The 19649-nt window shown below is 37.7% G+C and overlaps 1 protein-coding gene across 1 annotated transcript in view; it reads right to left on the reverse strand.

Annotated features, from left to right (window-relative positions):
• Positions 1-5510: 5510 nt before the first annotated feature.
• LOC117906069 (receptor homology region, transmembrane domain- and RING domain-containing protein 2-like) overlaps positions 5511-19649 on the reverse strand; it is a 32206-nt gene continuing 18067 nt past the window's right edge. The window contains 3 exon segments of the mRNA XM_034819013.1: positions 5511-6375; positions 17332-17439; positions 17442-17735. Of these exon segments, the coding sequence (XP_034674904.1) occupies positions 5801-6375; positions 17332-17439; positions 17442-17735 (977 nt within the window). The 3' untranslated portion in view covers positions 5511-5800.

Raw genomic sequence — 19649 nt, forward strand, 5'->3', positions numbered from 1 at the left:
CTGTGTTGGCTCAATGCAACATGGCTTGCCTGTGAATTCATTATATGGAGGCATCATATTAAATGAAGGCTATCAAATCAAACGAGTCATTAAACATGAATATATATGATTAAAAGTGGAGACACTAAAAAAACTAAAGGTAAAAAAACCTTCTTATAGAAAAAGAGAGATTTTAATAATTTTAAAATCTTTCACATCATTAAAAAAATTAAATATATAATCAAAGTTAAGACGTAAGGCAAAAGCAAAACAACAAATGATTTTGTCATAATAATAATGATAATAATAATAATAATAATAATAATAAATTCCTAAATGAGACTCTACCAAACCGGTTGGGATTGGTGTAGGTCTCCCTTGGGTCCTCCTTTGGTATTGTTGAGTTGTGTTTTGAGTCTAATTTTTAGTAAGGGGTATTTTAGATACTTTACACATATTAGTTTGTCTTAATTTTCTCGTTATATACGAGATTATGATCATCCTCTTTAGGGTGTGGATGTATGAAAACAAAGGAATGGTATTAGGCCTAAGATTACTTTGTATTTTTCTTTTTGATCATAGTAGACTATATGCAACAATAAAGTGAATGTAGCTCTTATATTGAGAGCGAATTACTATAAATCTTGTGTATATTTTGTCCATTTTTATATTTTCTATGCTATTGCTTTTATAAATAGGGATTTTATTCTAATAAGTGGTATCAAAACATGTTATGAGTAAGTGCAATAGCCAAAGAAGATAGATATTGGCCTGGGATCGACAAGTTCGATGGTATAAATTTTGCATTTTAGAGAATGTAAATAGAAGATTATCTTTGTAGTAAAAAAGCTACATCTGTCTCTTCTCAGACATAAATCATAATCAATGTTAGAAGTTGATTGGAATCTCCTTGATATACAAGTGACGAGAGTCATTACATTAACATTGTCAAAGAACATTGCACATAATGTGGAGAAGGAGAAAACCATAAAGGGAGTAACGGAGGTCCTATCTAACATGTATGAGAAGTCTTCTATAAATAACAAAGTACATCTTGTGAAAAAAAATTATTTAATTTGAAGATGAGAGAAAGTGTTCTAGTGGTAGAGCATCTGAATGAATTTAACACGATTATCAATCAATTGTCCTATGTTGAAACCAATTTTGATGAAGTTTGTGCCTTCATTTTTTTAGCCTCACTACCAAATAGATGGGAGCTCTTGAAAGCAATAGTTAGTAATTCTATAAGGAACTTGAAATTAAAGTTTAATGATGTTAGAGATTGAATTCTTACTAAGAAAGTTTGTAGAAAATATTTTAGTGAAACAACAACATCAAACTTTACCCTAAATGTTAGGACCAAGGGTAGGAGTTATGAAAGAAATTTTAACTAGGTTATGGTAGATCGAATTCAAAGAATGAAAGAGGCAAATCTAGATATTGACAAAAAAAAAAAAAGGAATTTTGGAATTGTGGCAAGCCTAGTCATTTAAAGAAGAATTGCAAAGCATGAAGAATGATGCAAATAAAAAGGATACCGCCAATGTTGTGATTGAGGAGGTACACGATGCATTATTCTTATTTGTTTATAGTGAGAATTTAAATGTCTTTCAGATATCGGAAGGGTATAACACGAAAACCTTTTGCCGATTTATTGATGATATACTGACGTTGCACCAATTTTTCAATGTTATTGATGATTTTTTTTTAGTGCCACATCAACACCTTTTTTTTATTTGGGATTAATCTATTTTTTTTAATTATCTGTTGGGCTAGGAGAAGCCCAAGCCCAAGTAGCCCAAAAAGCCCAACCAACCTATATTATTTTCCATGGCAGTAAGGGACCATCATTCTTTAAATAGAGCTTTTTTTGTTTCTCACATTATAATATGGGATAACTTTTTACTTACACTTTTAACAAAACATCACATAATCAAGCATAAGATCAAGGCATGAACTAATTTCCTCAAGTTTGCCATCTATTCCCATTGCCATTGAACTGCAACTTTATTTGTGTTAAGTATGTCCATGAAATTACATTTATATCTTTTATAAATTATAATTGTAAATATATTTTATAATCTATATTATAAATGAATTAAAATAATTTTTTTTATAAATAAGTTAATTTAAATGATCTTATTATATATTTTATTTACTAATTAAATATAAGACAAATATAATTTTCTAAATAAAATTATCAATATTTTTGAATAAAAAACTTATTTAAATATTAATGTTTTGTCAGTTTTGATCAATTTTTGCCTTAGTGATATTTTATGTCAGAACATCTATCGATATTTCTTGATATATTTGTAAAATTAAATTACTGATATATTCGTGAAAATCTATATTTTCATCCTTGGTTGATGGTACTGTTGACTCTTTAGTGTTAGACTCAAGAGCCTCTTTTGCACACTACAAAACTATGGAAATTATATTGCTAGAAACTATGGAAGGTGTATTTAGCTGATGGAGAACCTTTAAACATTGTTGGTGTTGGTGATGTCAGATTAAAGATGTCAAAGAGGTTTGTATGGAAAATCCAGAGGTTAATACATGTACCAAAGATAATGGATAACTTGATCTCAGTAGGATAACTTGGGGATGAGGGTCATAATGTGACATTTACTGGTGGTGTATGGAAAGTCACCAAGGGAGCTATGGTTGTTGGTCGAGGAAATAAATCTGGAATACTATATATGACTTCTAGTTGTTATTGTTGTTGTTAATATCAATTTAGATTTATGACACTGTAGGCTTGGCCACATGAGCAAGAGGGAATGAAAGTTCTTTCGTCAAAGGGAAAATTACTGGGGTTGAAATCTGTTGAGCATAGCTTGTATGAAGGTTGCATCTTTGGCAAGCAGAAAAAGGTTAGTTTTTCTAAAGTTGAAAGAGAACCAAAAGCAGAAAAATTAGAGTTGATTCACACCAATGTGTGGCGACCTCTTGTTCCATTCCTTGGAGACTCTAATTACTATGTGACATTCATTGACGACTTGAGCAAAAAGTGGTGGGTTTATTTCTTGAAGTATAAATCTAATGTTTTTTATGCCTTGATAAGGTGGAGAGCCATGGTTGAGAACAAATCAAATTTAAAGGTGAAGTGCTTGTAGTCCAATAATAGAGGAGGATATTGATCAAGAACTCAAGCAGTATTGTGCTGATAATGGGATCAAGATAAGGAAAACTATTCTAGGAAAACCTCAACAAAATGGTGTGGCAGAAAGAATGAACAAGACTTTAAATGAACATGCTAAGAGCATGAGATTGCATATAAGGCTTCTAAAGATGTTTTGGGCTAAAGTAATTAGCACTACAACCTCTTTGATCAATAGGGGGATCCTTAACACCATTGAATTGCAAAATCCTAGAGGAGGTTTGGAGCGATAAAGAGGCAAACCTTTTCTTCTTGAAAGTGTTTGATTATGTTTGATTGTGTTTCTTATATTCAAATTGACTATACTGTTAGAAGAAGACTTGACCTAAAATCTAAGAAGTGTTTTTTTTTTTATTGGCTATGATGATGCAGAGTTTGGTTATTGCTTCTATGATGACCAAAATCGCAAGATTATTAAGAGCGTGGATGTTATTTTCAATGAAAAAGTAATGTACAAGGATAGGTTGAGCACAAAAGATAAAAGAGCATATCCTGAAGTTAAAAAGTTAGAAATAATTCAGTTGAAAGATTTCCCAACAATAAGTTGCAAGATCAAGAAAATGTAACTTTAGAGATAAACCCATATACTCTTGTGTTTGAACTCATGAGATCTTCTAAGAACACTAGATAACCACAGAGATATTCTCCTTCATTATACTAGATTTTATTCGCTAATCGAGATGAACCAAAAAGTTATGAGGAAGCAATGTAGGTTGATGAATAAGTTGAGTGAGAGCTAGTAATGAAAGATGAAATGGATTCCTTGTTATCTAATTAGACATGGCAGTTGACTGAGCTACCAAAAGGTAAGAAGGCATTGAATGATAACAAATGGGTTTATCAGGTGAAAGAACATGATGGAAGTAAGTGGTATAAATAAAGACTGGTTGTAAAGGGGTTTCAACAAAAGGAAGACATTGACTACACTTAAATTTTCTCCCTAGTGATAAAATTGACCATAATCAGATTGGTGCTTGGACTAGCGGCAAAAAAAGACGCGCATCTAGAACAATTAGATATAAAAACAACAGTTTTTCATGATGACTTGGATGAAGAGATTTATATGCAACAGTCACAGGGTTTTGAAGTACAAGGCAAGGAGAGAATGGTATGCAAACTTCAGAAGAGTTTGTATGGTCTAAAACAAGTTCTAAGACAATGGTATAATGAATTCTCATGTATTTACGAGGTACTACAAATTCAACCCTACATTTCAGAAAATCAAACATGGATCTACAAGGTTATGTTATGCTGATATGATTGGTGATAGTGACAATAGGAAGAGTACTATCGGGTATATATACATGATTGGTGGTACAATAGTTAGTTGGGGCTCAAAGTTGCAAAAGATTATTGCTCTTTCTACTGTTGAGGTAGAATATGTTGTTGTGACAAAAGCTACCAAGGAGTTGGTGTGGTTACAAAATTTCATAGAGGAGTTAAGTCAGAAATGAAGGAAGAAGATTTTGTATTATGACAACCGAAGTTTTATTTATTGAGCAAAGAATCCAATTTATCATGCTAGGACAAAGCGTATATGGGTTCAATACCATTACATTCAATGAACTTTGAAAGATGGAATTTTGGCTCTTGAGAAGATCAAGGTGTGTTAGATTTCAATTGATATGCGAACGAAGCAATCACAGTAGAGAGTATGAGGTTGTGTGCAATTTCAGTTGGACTTCTCACTAGAGGAATGAGGTGTTGTTGCTGTAGGATCCATTTGATGGTGGATTAGTCTCCAAGTGGAAGTTTGTTGAGTTGTGTATGCAACCTAATTTTTATTAAGGAATATTTTAGATATTCCACACATGTATTAGTTTATTGTGTATACAAGGGATTTAGGATGAGAGGGTGAGGGTGCATGAAAATAAAGTTGTATTAAGCCCAAGATCACCCTATATTTTTCTTTCTGATTATAGTGAAAAATCTATGACAACGAAGTTTATGTAACTTTCACATTGAGAATGAACCATTATAAATCTTATGTATTCTCTCTATTTTCTCTTTTTGTGTGTTATTGCTCTCGTAAATATGGATTTTATCCTAATAGGTACAGCACATTCTTTCAACCTAATTATAATCGTTCTGTACTGACTTCTTTGGAACATTCATTGAAACTAGTAACATATCATGTGGAGAGTATAGAGCCCAAATTGGCTTCCCATAAAGCAAGCAAACAGATATGATTTGGCTTCCTGTAAAGCAAGCGAACAGGTATGATTGTCTTGTTAAAGCACCACCCCGACAACCCCACCCCACCCCAAACCCTGTCAGGCTCAAAATAGAAACAAGGAAACCGTCTTGTCTGCATAATCAAGTATGACTAGCATATTTTCATTGCATTTTTTTTTTTTTTTTTATAAAAAAAGTTCATTTTTTTACAAGCCCCAAACATGTTTCTGGTCAGCAGTAAACTATTCACCCATGAACAGCCATGTAAACATATCCCCTTTAACATTAAACACTCATCATTGTCACAATCTCCACAACTCAAAACTAAGAACCATAATTATCAGTTCAAACCTCACACAATTTACACTAAATGTACATATCAGCTCTCAACATCTTCTATTCCAGTTACTGAAGAATATGCAGTTTTGAGTGCAGCTTGCACTTGTGCACAGACCTCTCCATAGCTCTATATCAAGTTATAAATCAACATTCCGGGAGAGATTGAGCAGAAGTGTAAGGAGAAAAACTTGTAGCTGACTCGCTATAATGCAGTGGGTGTGGCGGTCGACTAGATGAGCCAACATAACTCAGTGAGGCATTGCTTGGGCTTGGAATGTATGGGGACAGGTATCTCGAGTTAAGAGGTGATAATGATGGGTAACCCATAGAATGAGGTGAAACCAAATAGGAAGCATGAGATCTTTGGGAAGACGCATTCCTAAGGTCTAGTGAGCTTCGGCTTACACTTAAAGAAGATTGGCGGTAAGACTGAAGGGACTGCTGGATGTAAGGAGTGGCGGACAGGGAGTTGTTCCGAGAAACTGAGAGGGAATGTGATGGTGATGGTGATGGAGCTATATGAATTGCTGAGGATGAGGCTAGAGATGATCTTACAGATGACACCAGAGAAGAGGGAGCCAAAGAGCCTGCGCTGGAAGAAAGCAAAGGTGTGCTTTCTGATGGGGGCTCACCTGTGCTTGTTCTTGCATCGCGCTTGCAAACAGGGCAAAAGGTTCTCCATGACGTAAGCCAAGAGTCCACACAAAAAGCATGAAACTCTACAAATTCAAACAAAAAAAAAAAAAAAACAAAATTATTCAAGATTATTTATAATAATACCATTCAGTGCAGAGGGTAAGCTAATGATATTAGAAACTGGAGAAAACTATATCTCAATTTAGCAATGAAATAAACACAAAATGACAGCAGAACACTAAAATTAAAGCTTTTAAAAAAATCTTTATCTGTACATGCACTGGATATCAATGCTATGCAATACAAGATGTTACCATCAGATGCCAACATCCCATAAACATATAAAAACCAACTAATTGTTGCCAACGAGATATCTTTTTATATAACACAGCATCCAACAGCTAAATAAAATATAAAAGAACAGAATCTCCTTCAGTCTTATACAGCCATTTGGTCAATACAACCTAGAGAAGGGATCCTAGCCCAAAAACTCTACCCAACCTCACAAACAGAGTATAAAAAATAAAATCTTTGACTGCAAGTCCAATCAGTCTTTAACCTTCAAATATTCATCAATCACTCTCCACTCATAAGCACTAAAACAGGCACAAAGCAGCGTTTTCCATGGTTCCCTCCTATCCTTACACAGAAGCCTTTACATCGCATTAGTCAACAAATACATTACCGGCAAACATGAAGTCAAGAAACTCTAAAATTTAAGAGAGAAGCCACCATAAATTCTGACCCACTCTACAGTAGATAAGTGACAAGTCAATTCTTCATCCTGTTTACATTTGACATCAATTTACTAGAACTATCCCCTTTCTCATAAGCCAGTCTAACTTAAGATAAGGATTCCTATTAATCTGCTCAAGGGCTCACAAATTGGCACATTCTCTGAAGGATTCCTACTAAGATCCTCTTTTATAGCTTTCACTTTGTTGCTAAGATAAAGCCCAGGGTTCATTCATCTGAGAAAACTTCCACCATTTTTTTAATCAAAAACAAGATAATTCATTGCTTTAAACTAAGTACAACGAATAATAAAGCATGAGAGATCTTTCAAATATTTACAAAAGAAAACTGATCAAAAAGAAGTATGGTCATAATTCTTAAAAGAAAGCAAAATAAACTGCACATCTTATGAAAGAAACCAACAATGCACAGCCTAAGAGCACTACATATCTCAGAGGAAAAAAAATGCCCAAAATAGATACCAAGGGAATGGGCCCTTGCTTGGCTACATGATCACTTCTTGGTTAGCAACATGAGCAATCCAAGAAAAAGGACATTTCAAGTCACTTGCAACATCAATAATTTTCCGGAATAAAATTACTGAACTTTCTTTCCTTCAACCACATATTCTCGAACATAGGAGTTCTACAAAATCTCGACTTCAACTTCAAAGAGAATAGTTGAACAATCTAAAATGACCTTGATAAAATACTATAAAACATATTTCAGAAATGTTCCCTTTCACTCCACAGAAAATAAAAACCAGTCCAACTGGGACATAGATTACTTCCCCGTGCATACCCAACTAAGTAAACTAGCATCCTGCAAGGAGAACATCTAAAAAATCAAACTTCCCAATAAACTAGGGAGAATTCCATACAGCAGTCGAAATCCTCAAATAATCCCTTCTTTCCCAGGGAAATTGAACCACATCAAAATCTCTGTTATACAAAGAATCATCCCACACACTCTTACAGCCCTAACTCCTCCCAGAGTGTTTTCCTCTCATTCCCACAACAGAACAACAGACCTGAGAACAAACATCCAAAATCATCATAAGAACACCTGAAACAAAATGATATTGAAAAGGTACCCACCTTCATATCCAGAACTTCAAACAAAACTCCCTTCTTCAGCCAGAAAGAAATCCATCCTAAGGATCAGCCCACCTTGATACTACTAGGCTCTTCTTCAGATAAAGTCTCCAATTTAGTTTAATCAAGTCTGCCCCTCTGGGATCTTGAAAAGAATTTTACAACTTTCTTTTACAAGCATTATTTAATCCTCTAGTATTCCATGGGACAGTTCTAAACTTCAGGGATAAACAATGGAGATGATCCAACCATTATCATAATTGACAAAGAAAGAAAGCTTTCACAATTCTCCACCCCTATTTAGAAGATTTCACTTTTTCTTGAAAGCTTCCACAATCAACTTATTACTGATGATGAGATTTGTTTTCATATGACACAGCAGGATCCACATTTCTTTTAAAATCAATAACTCCAACAGGAAAAATAGCATGTCTTAAGATCTGACAAACTATTAATAGAGCATGCCATCTCCCCGGCCCTAATAGAGTTTCCTTCATGAGAAATTCTGTGATAAGACAAAATTTGTTTAGATATCAAGGACAAGCCCCAGCAATGAAATAAGTAGGCTTGTGATACATAAAATCGGCCTGGTGAGAACATAAACTCTCTTGTAATCCATTCTGTTGGATAAAATTTGTCACTGAAAGACAAAAGACCTATTTCTTAAGTTGTATGGCATCTGCATTCTTTATCAAGTTAGTTTGCATTTATTGGACTAAAATTAGCTTCAACATATGGTCACATATGACCAAGGGCAAATAAAAAAGTGGCTTTTGTGGGATTTCAAGGTAATTAAGAAAAAGCCTTGTGTCCAAAGTATATTGTACCTAAACAACATAACCATGTTACAGTGATAGCCTTAAAAAATGGATTCGTCTCTAGATGATTTAATTCCCGGAATGAATATATTTTACCTACGATCAGCCCTAATTGAGTGATAATCAAACTCCAGGACGTTAGTCAGAATTATTGATTTAAATTCAAGATCTAAAGAGTAAAGGGAAAAAAAACTGATAGCATCTTACTAGATATTGTTAAGTTTCAGAACCAAGACATAAAAGTTCATCTTCCAAAAATTCATTGTAAGAGTTCCAATGTTTCTCCAAAAAAGAGAAAAAAAATAGAGCATGGTTAAAAGGAGCCTGCTGAGCAAAAGTAGCGCAATGAATAAAGAAGCTGAGGAGGATGAATCTCCAACATCTATTCAAGAAAGAAATGAAATAATAATAAAAAGGGTATTTAGGTATCATAATTAGTTAGTAATTTGTATTTGTGTTTTGTTTTGAATTTCGGAGTTTTAAAATTCTAGTAAAAAGTTCTAAACTTTCTATTTTCTAACATAATCTTTTTATTCTAGATTAAGGTTATAATCCATGCAGCCCAAACAAAGAGGAGGATTGGCAATGTACAAGCTTCCGAACTTGTGTTGCTTGCCAAGGGAGACTATGCACTAAGATTATTAATGAAGGTAGTAGGTCCAATGTAGATTCAGAGGAACTTGTTGGAAAGCTTAATCTAAATACAGAGAAGCATCGAAATCCCTATCGAGTAGCATGGGCAAATGACACATTTATTTTGGTGAGCTCTTGTTGCTTAGTAATATTTAATTATAGTAATAATTTTGATTTATCAGTATGGTGTGATGTTCTACTGATGAAAGTCACCCACATTATGCTTGGAAGACCATGGTTTTTTTATGGAAGTGTACAACATGATGGCTATGAGAATACAAATACGCTTATGCATGATTGGCGTAAGAAGATTTTCCATTCAATTAAGGAAATTCTACAATCTTTGAACTTAGTAGACTTGAAACCAAAAGAATCATCAAATACTTCCATTAAGAAGCAACTCGAAATTACAAGGCGAAAGAAGTTGGCGATGATGAATCTAGAATGCAAGATGTGATGGAACTAATCTTAAAGTAGCTTGTAGGAGAGCCCAAAGAAGTGCAACAGATGGTTGATTCTAGTAACCTGATTCCCATAATACAAAATAATGAATCATTACCTATGCTAAATCCAAAGCCTGATATTGATCAACTTCTAGATTCTTCATTCCTAGATTTATTTGCCCACCATACACATCATAAGGAGCAACTAGATTATAAAAGGCAAGCTAATAAGTTGTCTACTAGAGACTTTGTGCAAGTAAGGTTGAGTCTTTTTGGAGTTTCTTGCTTATTAACTCCTAAAAATGCTGAGTTGTATGAATGGTCAGTCATGATCTTTGGATTAGTTTATGCCTACGAGCAAGTTTATGGAAGTCTTGGTATGGGTTTTAATTGCCAATATTGACAAGTGTGCATTTATAGTTTATACTCTAATTACTATCTTTCAGAAGTTGTAAAAGCTCCAAAAAACTGGTGCTTGACTTTCCAAAGCATAACATTATTATGATTGGCGGCAAACTAGAAATTAAATCAAGAGCCAATGGAGGCTGGATCTCAAATAAACTAATTGTAATTTTCTTGATTGTTTAAAACTAAAATTGAAATCCTATAGATACTCCGTCTTGTAAGATCCTGAAAGCAGAAAAATTGGCACTTTGTGTGGCATCTTTAATGTTCTTTTAGAGAATGTTGAAGAATGCTTAAAACTTGCTTGTATTTTTATTCTCTCTTTTTCTCTTCTTTGAGTCTCATATTGAAGGACAATCCGCATTTTAGGGGGATTCCAAGGTTTCATTTATTTTGCATCTCCAGATTTTGATTTGCTTGATTGAAAGTATCTGTTCCCTAATCCAAGGCATCAGCTCCTCAATCTAGAAAGGCAATAACTTATATGCCTCCAAATTATAATAACTGCAAATCCTTTATCTCAGGTTTCTAGCAACTAATAGGAAAAAAAACAGCCAGTCTGGAAGTTATGAGCATTCACCAACGCAATCATTAGCCAATCTTAGCTATACCTCCCCAAAGAGATTCTCCAACTATTGATAAAATCCTTTGAAAATCCTATACAAAGAACACCATTCTACCACCTTTTTTTTTTTTTTGATAAATGAGCACAAATATATTAAAGGGCGAAAAGCCACAAAGCATACAGGGAGTATACATAGTAGCCTAAAAACAAAAAACACATGAACAAAAAACCTCACCAGCCCTTAAGGAACCGCAAGCCATTCCAAAAAACCTAAAAGCAAAGAGGACTCCTCTCCCATATACACTCTAGCCCAACTCCACAAATTACATATAAAAGAATTTTTCAAACTTTGTATAGTTAAAAAGTCCCCCTTAAAAGCTAGTCTATTTCTTTCCTTCCATACCGTCCAAAAAATACACAACGGGATGGAGTTCCAAATCTTTTTCCTCTTTTGCCCCACAAAGGGACCCCTCCAACTAAGTAACACCCCTTTAACTGTCTCTGGGAACACCCAATGAGCCCCAAACAAGGCAAGTACGATCTCCCAGAGGACCTTGACCACTAGACAGTGTAAAAGAATGTGATTTACATTTTCCTCTTCACAACCACACAAAAAACAACGATTAGGAAGGTGCCAACCTTGTCTTTGAAGCCTATCCAAAGTTAGGATCTTCTCCCACGTGGCCTCCCAAGCAAAAAAAAGCAACTTTGGTTGGAACCTTATCCACCCAAATGTTTTTTTTCGGGAAGGTGATGGCACTAGGAGCTACCAACAGCTTATAAGCATCCCTAATCCGAAAAGAATTGTGACCCCCTCCTTTCCATATCATCGAGTCCTCTTCTGAAGAAATCCTCAAGTCCCTCAGCAAATGAAACAACTCTCCTATAGCATCCAGCTCCCAATCATTAGAATCTTTGGAGAGTCTAATGTTCCAACCTCCTTGACCAAGGCTTGAATCCCACACTTCATTGACTGTAGCGTTCCTATGGACCGCCAAGGCAAAAAGCTAGGGAAAAGTTTGGGACAACGCCTCAATACCACACCACTGATTAGTCCAGAAGTTGACCTTGGTCCCCTCTCCCACCTTGAACCCTATGTTATCCCAACACCAGTTTGCCTCCTTCAAAATCTCCTTCCAAACCCCCACTCCAAATGTTCCGCGAGCTTCATTAGTTCGCCAACCAAAACCCTCATGGCCATACTTCACCCCGATCACCTTCTTCCAAAGGATTTCTTTTTCAAAGGCAAATCTCCAAATCCATTTGCCCAACAAGGCCTTGTTCAAGAGATTAATCTTCCGAATGCCTAGACCCCCTTTTTCCTTTTGAGTGCACACCACCTCCTAATTGATTAGATGGATTTTCCTTTCCAAGCTTCCCCCTCCCCAAAGAAAGTCCCTTTGTAATTTTTCGAGCCTTTTTGCTACTAACTTGGCTATTCGAAAGAGGGACAATTGGTAAACAAGTATGCTGGCCAAAGTACTTTTAATGAGGGTAATTCTCCCGCCCTTTGACAAATATGGTCTTTTCCAAAGGGCTAACCTTCTTCTCATTCTTTCTTCCACCCCATCCCACATAGACGAGGCCTTGTGGTTGGCTCCAAGGGGCAGCCCCAAATAGACAGTAGGAAGAGACCCCACTCTACACCCTAACTCCACTGCCAATTCATCAATGTCTTCAACCTCCCCAACCAGAATTACTTTGCTTTTAGTTAGGTTTATTCTTAGACCAAAGGTTGCCTCAAACCAAGCCAAAATCCAACTTAGAGAGGTTAGGTGTTCTTTCTTTGCTTCGTGGAAAATAATTATGTCATTAGCAAAGAGCAAATGAGACACATTCATCTCCATTCCCCCCCTTCCTCGAAGACTACAACCTGAAATGAATTCCCCATCAACAACCCTTCTTATAAGTACACTTAGCAATCCTATACCCAAAACAAAAAGGTAAGGAGAAAGGGGATCTCCTTGACGTAGCCCCCTGGAGTTGGAGAAGTACCCTGCTGGCACCCCATTAACCAGAACAGAAAATTTTGCAGTTGAAATGCACCACCAAATCCACTCCATCCAAAGCCCATCTTGTGCAAGACCTTTATGAGGAAATTCCAATTAATGCTGTCATAGGCTTTTTCAATATCCAGTTTACAAATCACCCCTTTTTCTTTACGTTTATGCCAATAATCAATCATCTCATTAGCTATGAGCGAGGCATCCAAGATCTGTCTTCCTCTCACAAAAGCATTTTGGTCCGCAGAAACCACCTTATCTAAAACCTTCTTCAGCTTATTGGTTTGGCCAAAAGCTTATACAATCCCCCTAGAAGGCTGATGGGCCTGAAGTCCCCAAGGTCCTCAGCCCCACCTTTCTTTGGAATGAGGACTAGAAAGGTAGTATTGAGACTCTTAGCAAAAGATTTTTTTTATCAAAAAACTCCTTAAACAGGTCCATAATCTCCTCCTTCACAAAGTCCAAGCAATATTGCCAGAAGGCCACTGTGAACCCATCCGGGCCTGGAGCCTTATCTCCATTCATTTCCATCAGAGCAGAATGAATTTCTTCCTCAATGAAGGGCAGCTCCAAGACTTCAGCTTCATTATAGTTTAGACTTTGAAGGTGCAGCCCCTCAATATCAGCTCTCCAGCTTGGCTCCTTTGAAAGCAGCTGAAACGCATTCACAATCCCTTATCTCACCTTTTGCTCCTCAACCAACCACCCTCCATTGATCTTAATTTTATCCAAGGAATTATTTCTTCAGTGGGCATTGGCCATCCGGTGAAAGAAACCTGTGTTCTTGTCCCCTTCCTTAAGCCACAGCTCCCTTGACACTTGTCTCCAATGAGTTTCTTCCAATATCACCCACTTTTTAAAAGGTTTCCTTAGCTTCTCTTTTCAGCTCCGTCTCACCTTCTGTCAGACTCCTTTCACTCTCCACCCTATCCCAGAATGCGAATTGTTGAAGGGCTGAGTTTTTATTAGCTTCCAGCCTACCAAACACATCCCTGTTCCATTCTTTGATTTTTTCTTTCATGACCTTCATCTTAGTAGCCAATCTAAAACTAGCCCTCCCTCTCCCCCCCGATCCCTGCCACCAGCCCCGAAGAAGATCCTTGAACCCATCAACTTTGAGCCACATGTTTTCAAACCTAAACGGGGAAGGGCCCCGTCTTAACCCACCACCCTTTAGCAAGATGGGAAAATGATCGGAGGTGGGTCTGGGTAACCTACACTGGACAACCCCACTAAAGTGATCAAGCCAATTTTGGGTCACTAAGAACCGATCCAGTCTAACCCAAGATTGATTGTTCCTACCCCCGCTCCATGAGAACACACCCTCTTGCAGAGGGAGATCCAAGAGCTCTAGCTCATCAACAACCTAAGCAAATCTTCTCATTGCACCAGTCAGCCTTCCTTGATTGCCCCTTTCCCTTTGGTAGAGGGTAACATTGAAGTTGCCCTCTAAACACCAGGGGTCATCCCAGATGCCCCTTATTGCCCCGAGCTCTTCCCACAGAATCTCCCTTTCTTTTTTAGAAAATGACTCGTACACTCCTATGAAGATCCAAACAATCCCATCTTCTACATTCCTAAGCCTACAAGAAATTGAGAACTGCCCCATCTCCATCTCAAGAACCTCTAGGGTCCTTTTATCCCAACATATCAAAATCCTTCCTGCAGCTACCTGAGCACCCATGGCACCCCAATCAAGAAACCTCCCAGAACCCAAACTCCTCACCAAACCCTCTGACATTAACTGAATTTTCGTCTCCTAGATACAAAACAAGTCCACTTTCTGGCTCCTGACCATAGCCTTAATCACCTTTTTTTTAGAACTATCATTAGTCCCACGCACATTCCAGCTCAACAGCTTTATCTTCATTGGACTTCCATAATTTGGCACCCTCTTACTTGCACAACACACTTCTTCTTCTTCCCCTCCTCATAATTGATGGAGCATTCAAGCCCTTTCAATTCCCTTTCAAATCTCGATTTCTCCAGAAGTGTTTTGCTATGAACTTTTTCCCTCCTCTTTCTAATTTTGACCAGAAACTCCAAAATATCTTTCTCCAATCCCTCTATCGAAAATCCCAAAAACTTGTTGAACCTAGCTAGATCGCTTTCCTCCCAACTTGCTTCCTCCCATCCTCTACCTTCTTGTGGCATAGACAGAGCTAAGCACAATTCCTCTCTGCTCTCTTCAATACTGTCAGAATTAACCTCTATCAACTCCCAGCGCTTAACTATCTCTTGCTCTGTAGACCCAGAGACGTTACACAATCGAGGTGTAACCCCCTGGGTTAAGTCCAAGCCAGGCCCAGAAAGGTTGTAATACTCCCCCAACGGAGTCCGACCATAAATAGGAGAGGGAGAAAAAAGAGAACCAAAAACCACCGGTCCAAATGAGATAGGGTCGTTTTCATACCTTGCATCTTCCTCCAACAAGGCACAGTCGGTCTTAGATCTCCCATCGGACTGTAACTCCTCCTCAGAAGGCCTCCACATGCCGTCTTTCACCCAGAAAGGGGAAATACCAGCGTCTGGACCCCCCATTAGGCTTTGGCCAATAACCATGGAGGGACGAGCCTCCCCCAACTGGGCTCTAACCATAGCTAAAGGCATAGGCGGGCCTCGGTTGTCCAGCCCAGGCATCACAGTAAGCTCCAAAGTCTTGGCCCGTCCAAAAATCTTCCTAGACGACAGCCCAAGAAGAGACGACCCATTTTCGCAAGGGAAGTCCAAGAAAGGAGCAAGCCCAATGGGCTCTGCTTCCTTAGAACACCAAGAGGGCCCCGCTCAGCCCAGCAAGGTAAGCTTGCCCGATCCTTGTGACCCACCTGGCGACCCATCAAAGCTCCGAAAAGGATCCATATCTTGCCCTGACCCACTTGACTGGCCTTGCGTCCCATCAACAAGGCCTTGAGCCTCGAACTGTCCTTCGCCTCCAGCACACGCTCGCCCGCGCGTGTACAAGCCTCACCCCCAACCTCCTCTCCTGTTGCGACCTTCTTCCCTCTCTTTCCTGCCATCGCCGCTCTCATTACTGGCCTGACCTCCCACCAGAGAGTTAGCGAGTAGCACAACTCTTCAACCCAAACCTCCACCACATTGGGGAGTTCCTCGCCGTTATGCTTCACCAATAGCCGGGCCCACTGCAATTCCTCCATCTTCTTTGTTTGGGAGTTGACTGTGAGAAAACCCCCGCACTCCTCCCCTATCCTTCTCAGAATGTCCCGCTCCCATAAGGAGACAGGTAAGCCTATAACCCGCACCCAAGCTTCACTCTTGTTCTCCCCCTCCCTCAAACATCCCGTCTCCGGCCTCCATTTCTCCAGGAGAAGAAAGATCCCCCCAACTGAGATGCTTCCAAAGTTAATGGCTTGCTCTGCTTCTATCAAGAGCTCAAATTCCATCAACCTTACCCCTCTCCAGTTTTGCTAACCCTAGGTTGCCCTTCAGACTCCAGATTTTCGCCAGATGGGTCCCCCAACTTCGTAGATCATCCCTCTTCGCTGCGCTAGGGTTCCATATCCTAACCACACAGTGAGCCAGTTTGTTTAAGTTCCGGCATAGCTCCTTCTTTGTGACCTCCACCCTAATTGTTGCTCTATCTTTACCCCTCAGCATTTTGACCACTTCCGCAAAGGTTTTCACCATACTTGGCTTCAAACGTAGCTCTTCTTCTTTTTGGCTTATCATTCCTCCATTAGCACAACCCAAGCGCCGTAGTGTCTCCACCATTGAAACCCAATGACCCTTTGCTACTCTTCCTTTAGGGATGAATATGCTAAACCTTTTGTTCTCTAGATCCACAACATCTAACCGGAGGAAACACCCTCCTTTGTTTTGATCTCAAACCAAAGAGTAAGCCTTCCCGTTTTCCTTCCACTTTCTTACCCATTTTACCGTTCTCACATCCTTAATACAGAGGACTAGACAATCGAGGAATAGCCCAAGACTCGCTGGTCCTAGCCTAATCCATGAGGAAATCCCTCTTTTCCTCTCCACAATCGTAGCTTGCAGTCTACCTTTCTTCTCCTCCACCTCAACCTCAAACGACTTCGACTCCACTCCGAAGCCCCCCTTCCTGAAGCTCTTCCAAGGCCCCGCAAGGACCTCGTCCTCTGCATTCTCGGTCGCTCTCGGGAGACCCCACACTCCTCCGTCGCTTTCGCTCTCTCTCTCTACCCCTCTCTCTCTCTCTCTCCTCCATTATTTACTCATGAAAGGTAAGATGTCAAAGAGCAAATGCCAGAAGAACACTCAATAAAATTAAACGATACATTAAAAAAATATGTAGTTAATACTGTACATCAGTAAGCAACATAATGTTTGGTCTGGCAACGAAAACTTACTGTGACGACAAGGCAGAATTCTGAGCTTCTCTCCAACATTATAGTCTTCAAGGCATATGGCACATGTTCTTGAAGTACAATTATCCTCTAAAACAGTTGTAAAATAAGGCTTGGCATTGCCTTCACTAAGCGACTGCTCATCCCATGGAATTCCCGGACACGAGAAACTCTAGGTCGTTGTCGCCTTATGCGATGCCTGCGGACGAAGAAACAAGTAGCCAGCACTGCAGACATGGCAAGTAGGGAAATAAAAGAAATAGCCATGATTGACCATGCTGAATTTTCAAAGCTTGGAATTATCCACAACTCCATGTCAGGAGAACCAGCATACGTTTGGAGTACCATGCCTGAAGCTTTGGAAACAAAGACAGCATGTATTTTTATTCCAGCAGAATTTCCAGCCACTGCATTTTTTTGCATGATTATAAATTAGAGACTCCACAATGAAGCAACATTTTGGTTAACTTAAGAAAATTCATTAAAAAAAAGAAAGCAAAGAAAAGAAAAGGTTTTGGGAAATCAATATTTCCAATCACACTTCAAGCTAGCATACTGGAAATAAAATTCTTCATGATTAAAGATTATATGATTTTCAGTCATTGTAGTTGATTGCAAGTTTCCTTCAGAAATTTATCAAGCAATTTATGTACATTCAATTCTTCTGACCCTAAGGTGGAGTAGAACTGTTTGCAGTTATTTTACTAAGCTAAATTGGGACTTGAAACCTAGGCATCAACAAGCACAGTATAAACATCCTATGCATTACTGCATCAGAAAGAAACTGTAATTTTTCCACCAAGGAGGTAGTACATAAATGGAATTGCACCATTTAAAAAACAATATCCATCAAGGGGAATTATTTGAATATTCATCAGGTGCTTGACCTAACACAGAATCATACTAAGATTGAGGTTTAAATTAACATGAACTCTTACAAAGGGACCAATACAAATGCTGGGGGAACCGCAATATTTAAAATTCAAGAAATTTGCAATTAAATAGTTTATTGTGTCCTAAGGAAATCCCTGGATTCACACACGTGTGAACACACTATTTTATTAAGAAACAAATTCACCCAAATAGAGGAAAATCCCATGGCTGAGTGGACTTGCAGCTAAACACAATAAGTTAAGGACCTAGAATTAAGTCTACTCTCAGGTGACATGTAAAATTTTTCAGTAGTTAAACTACAAGTTTTACCAATACCAGTGAGAAGACTTAACCCAAGACTACTTAAAAATATCACTTTCTTATAGTAATCTCTATTAATTTTTTCTAATCAGTAAGAATGACTGTATATTGAGCCACAGAAAGAACATGCAGTTTTAGAGACTTTACCACATGTCTAGCCCATATTTTTTTGAACAAGAAACAAAATTTTATTCATAAGACACTGAAGAGAGCAAAGAAGGATGAGATATACCTCAGGAAAACAAACAAAGCAACAAGAAGAAAGAGTCAAACCTACAAGGTAAACTTCAAAACATGCCATTCCAAAAAATTCTTTCATAAAATGAAGAGGGCAAGTGTCCCCCAAAAAGACCCCTAGAGATCAACTAGCTTGCCAAAAACTATTTCAAACATAATCACATAAAGATGGGACAAGAGAAGACAGAGGGCAAGGAGTAGGATAAAGTCTGTAAGTTTGGAAATTCAAGTCAACAAGATATATTCTTATGGTTAAAATAAGCTTATCGACTCTTTCGAAGTTTTATAACATATTGCCTAGTCAATAAAGACATAAAATCAAATAATAAAGTTCAAAGGCAAAGATTGGTGGAATACCTATAAATTAATGGTATTTATATTTGACTTCTAGAGAGATTAATTATTTTTCACAGGGTATTTGAGAAACTATAAATTAAAAAAAAAAAAATGAAAACAATTCCAAATTCTTCAATTGCACATCACCTAAATAGGCATTTATGTTATCTTAGATTTTTTTTAATCCATAAGGAGATATTGAGGAGACTGTTTCCTATAGAATTAGCAAAATATTAATGTCACTGAGAAGTGCTACTGGAGAGCATTGTGCGATCAGAGTTGATGAAATACTTTCTAGGATGACATCAAGGAATCATTCTTTTTTATAGGAAAAAACAAGTACATATGTAAAAAGGAAACTCCAAAAATGTTGAGCAATTAGAAAAGAGTATAAAAAGAGGATGGCTTCAAGGAATTATGCTTTGTAGTAAAGAATGTTGAAAAATTAGAAAACAATATGTTCAGTGAAAAGTGTTCTTGATATGAAGATGTTAATCTTATTTTTATCAATAATTAGACAAAAATAAAAAATAAAAAAAATCGAGGATTTAAGA

The sequence above is a fragment of the Vitis riparia genome, chromosome 18 (assembly GCF_004353265.1).
Source record: "Vitis riparia cultivar Riparia Gloire de Montpellier isolate 1030 chromosome 18, EGFV_Vit.rip_1.0, whole genome shotgun sequence".
NCBI lineage: Eukaryota > Viridiplantae > Streptophyta > Magnoliopsida > Vitales > Vitaceae > Vitis > Vitis riparia.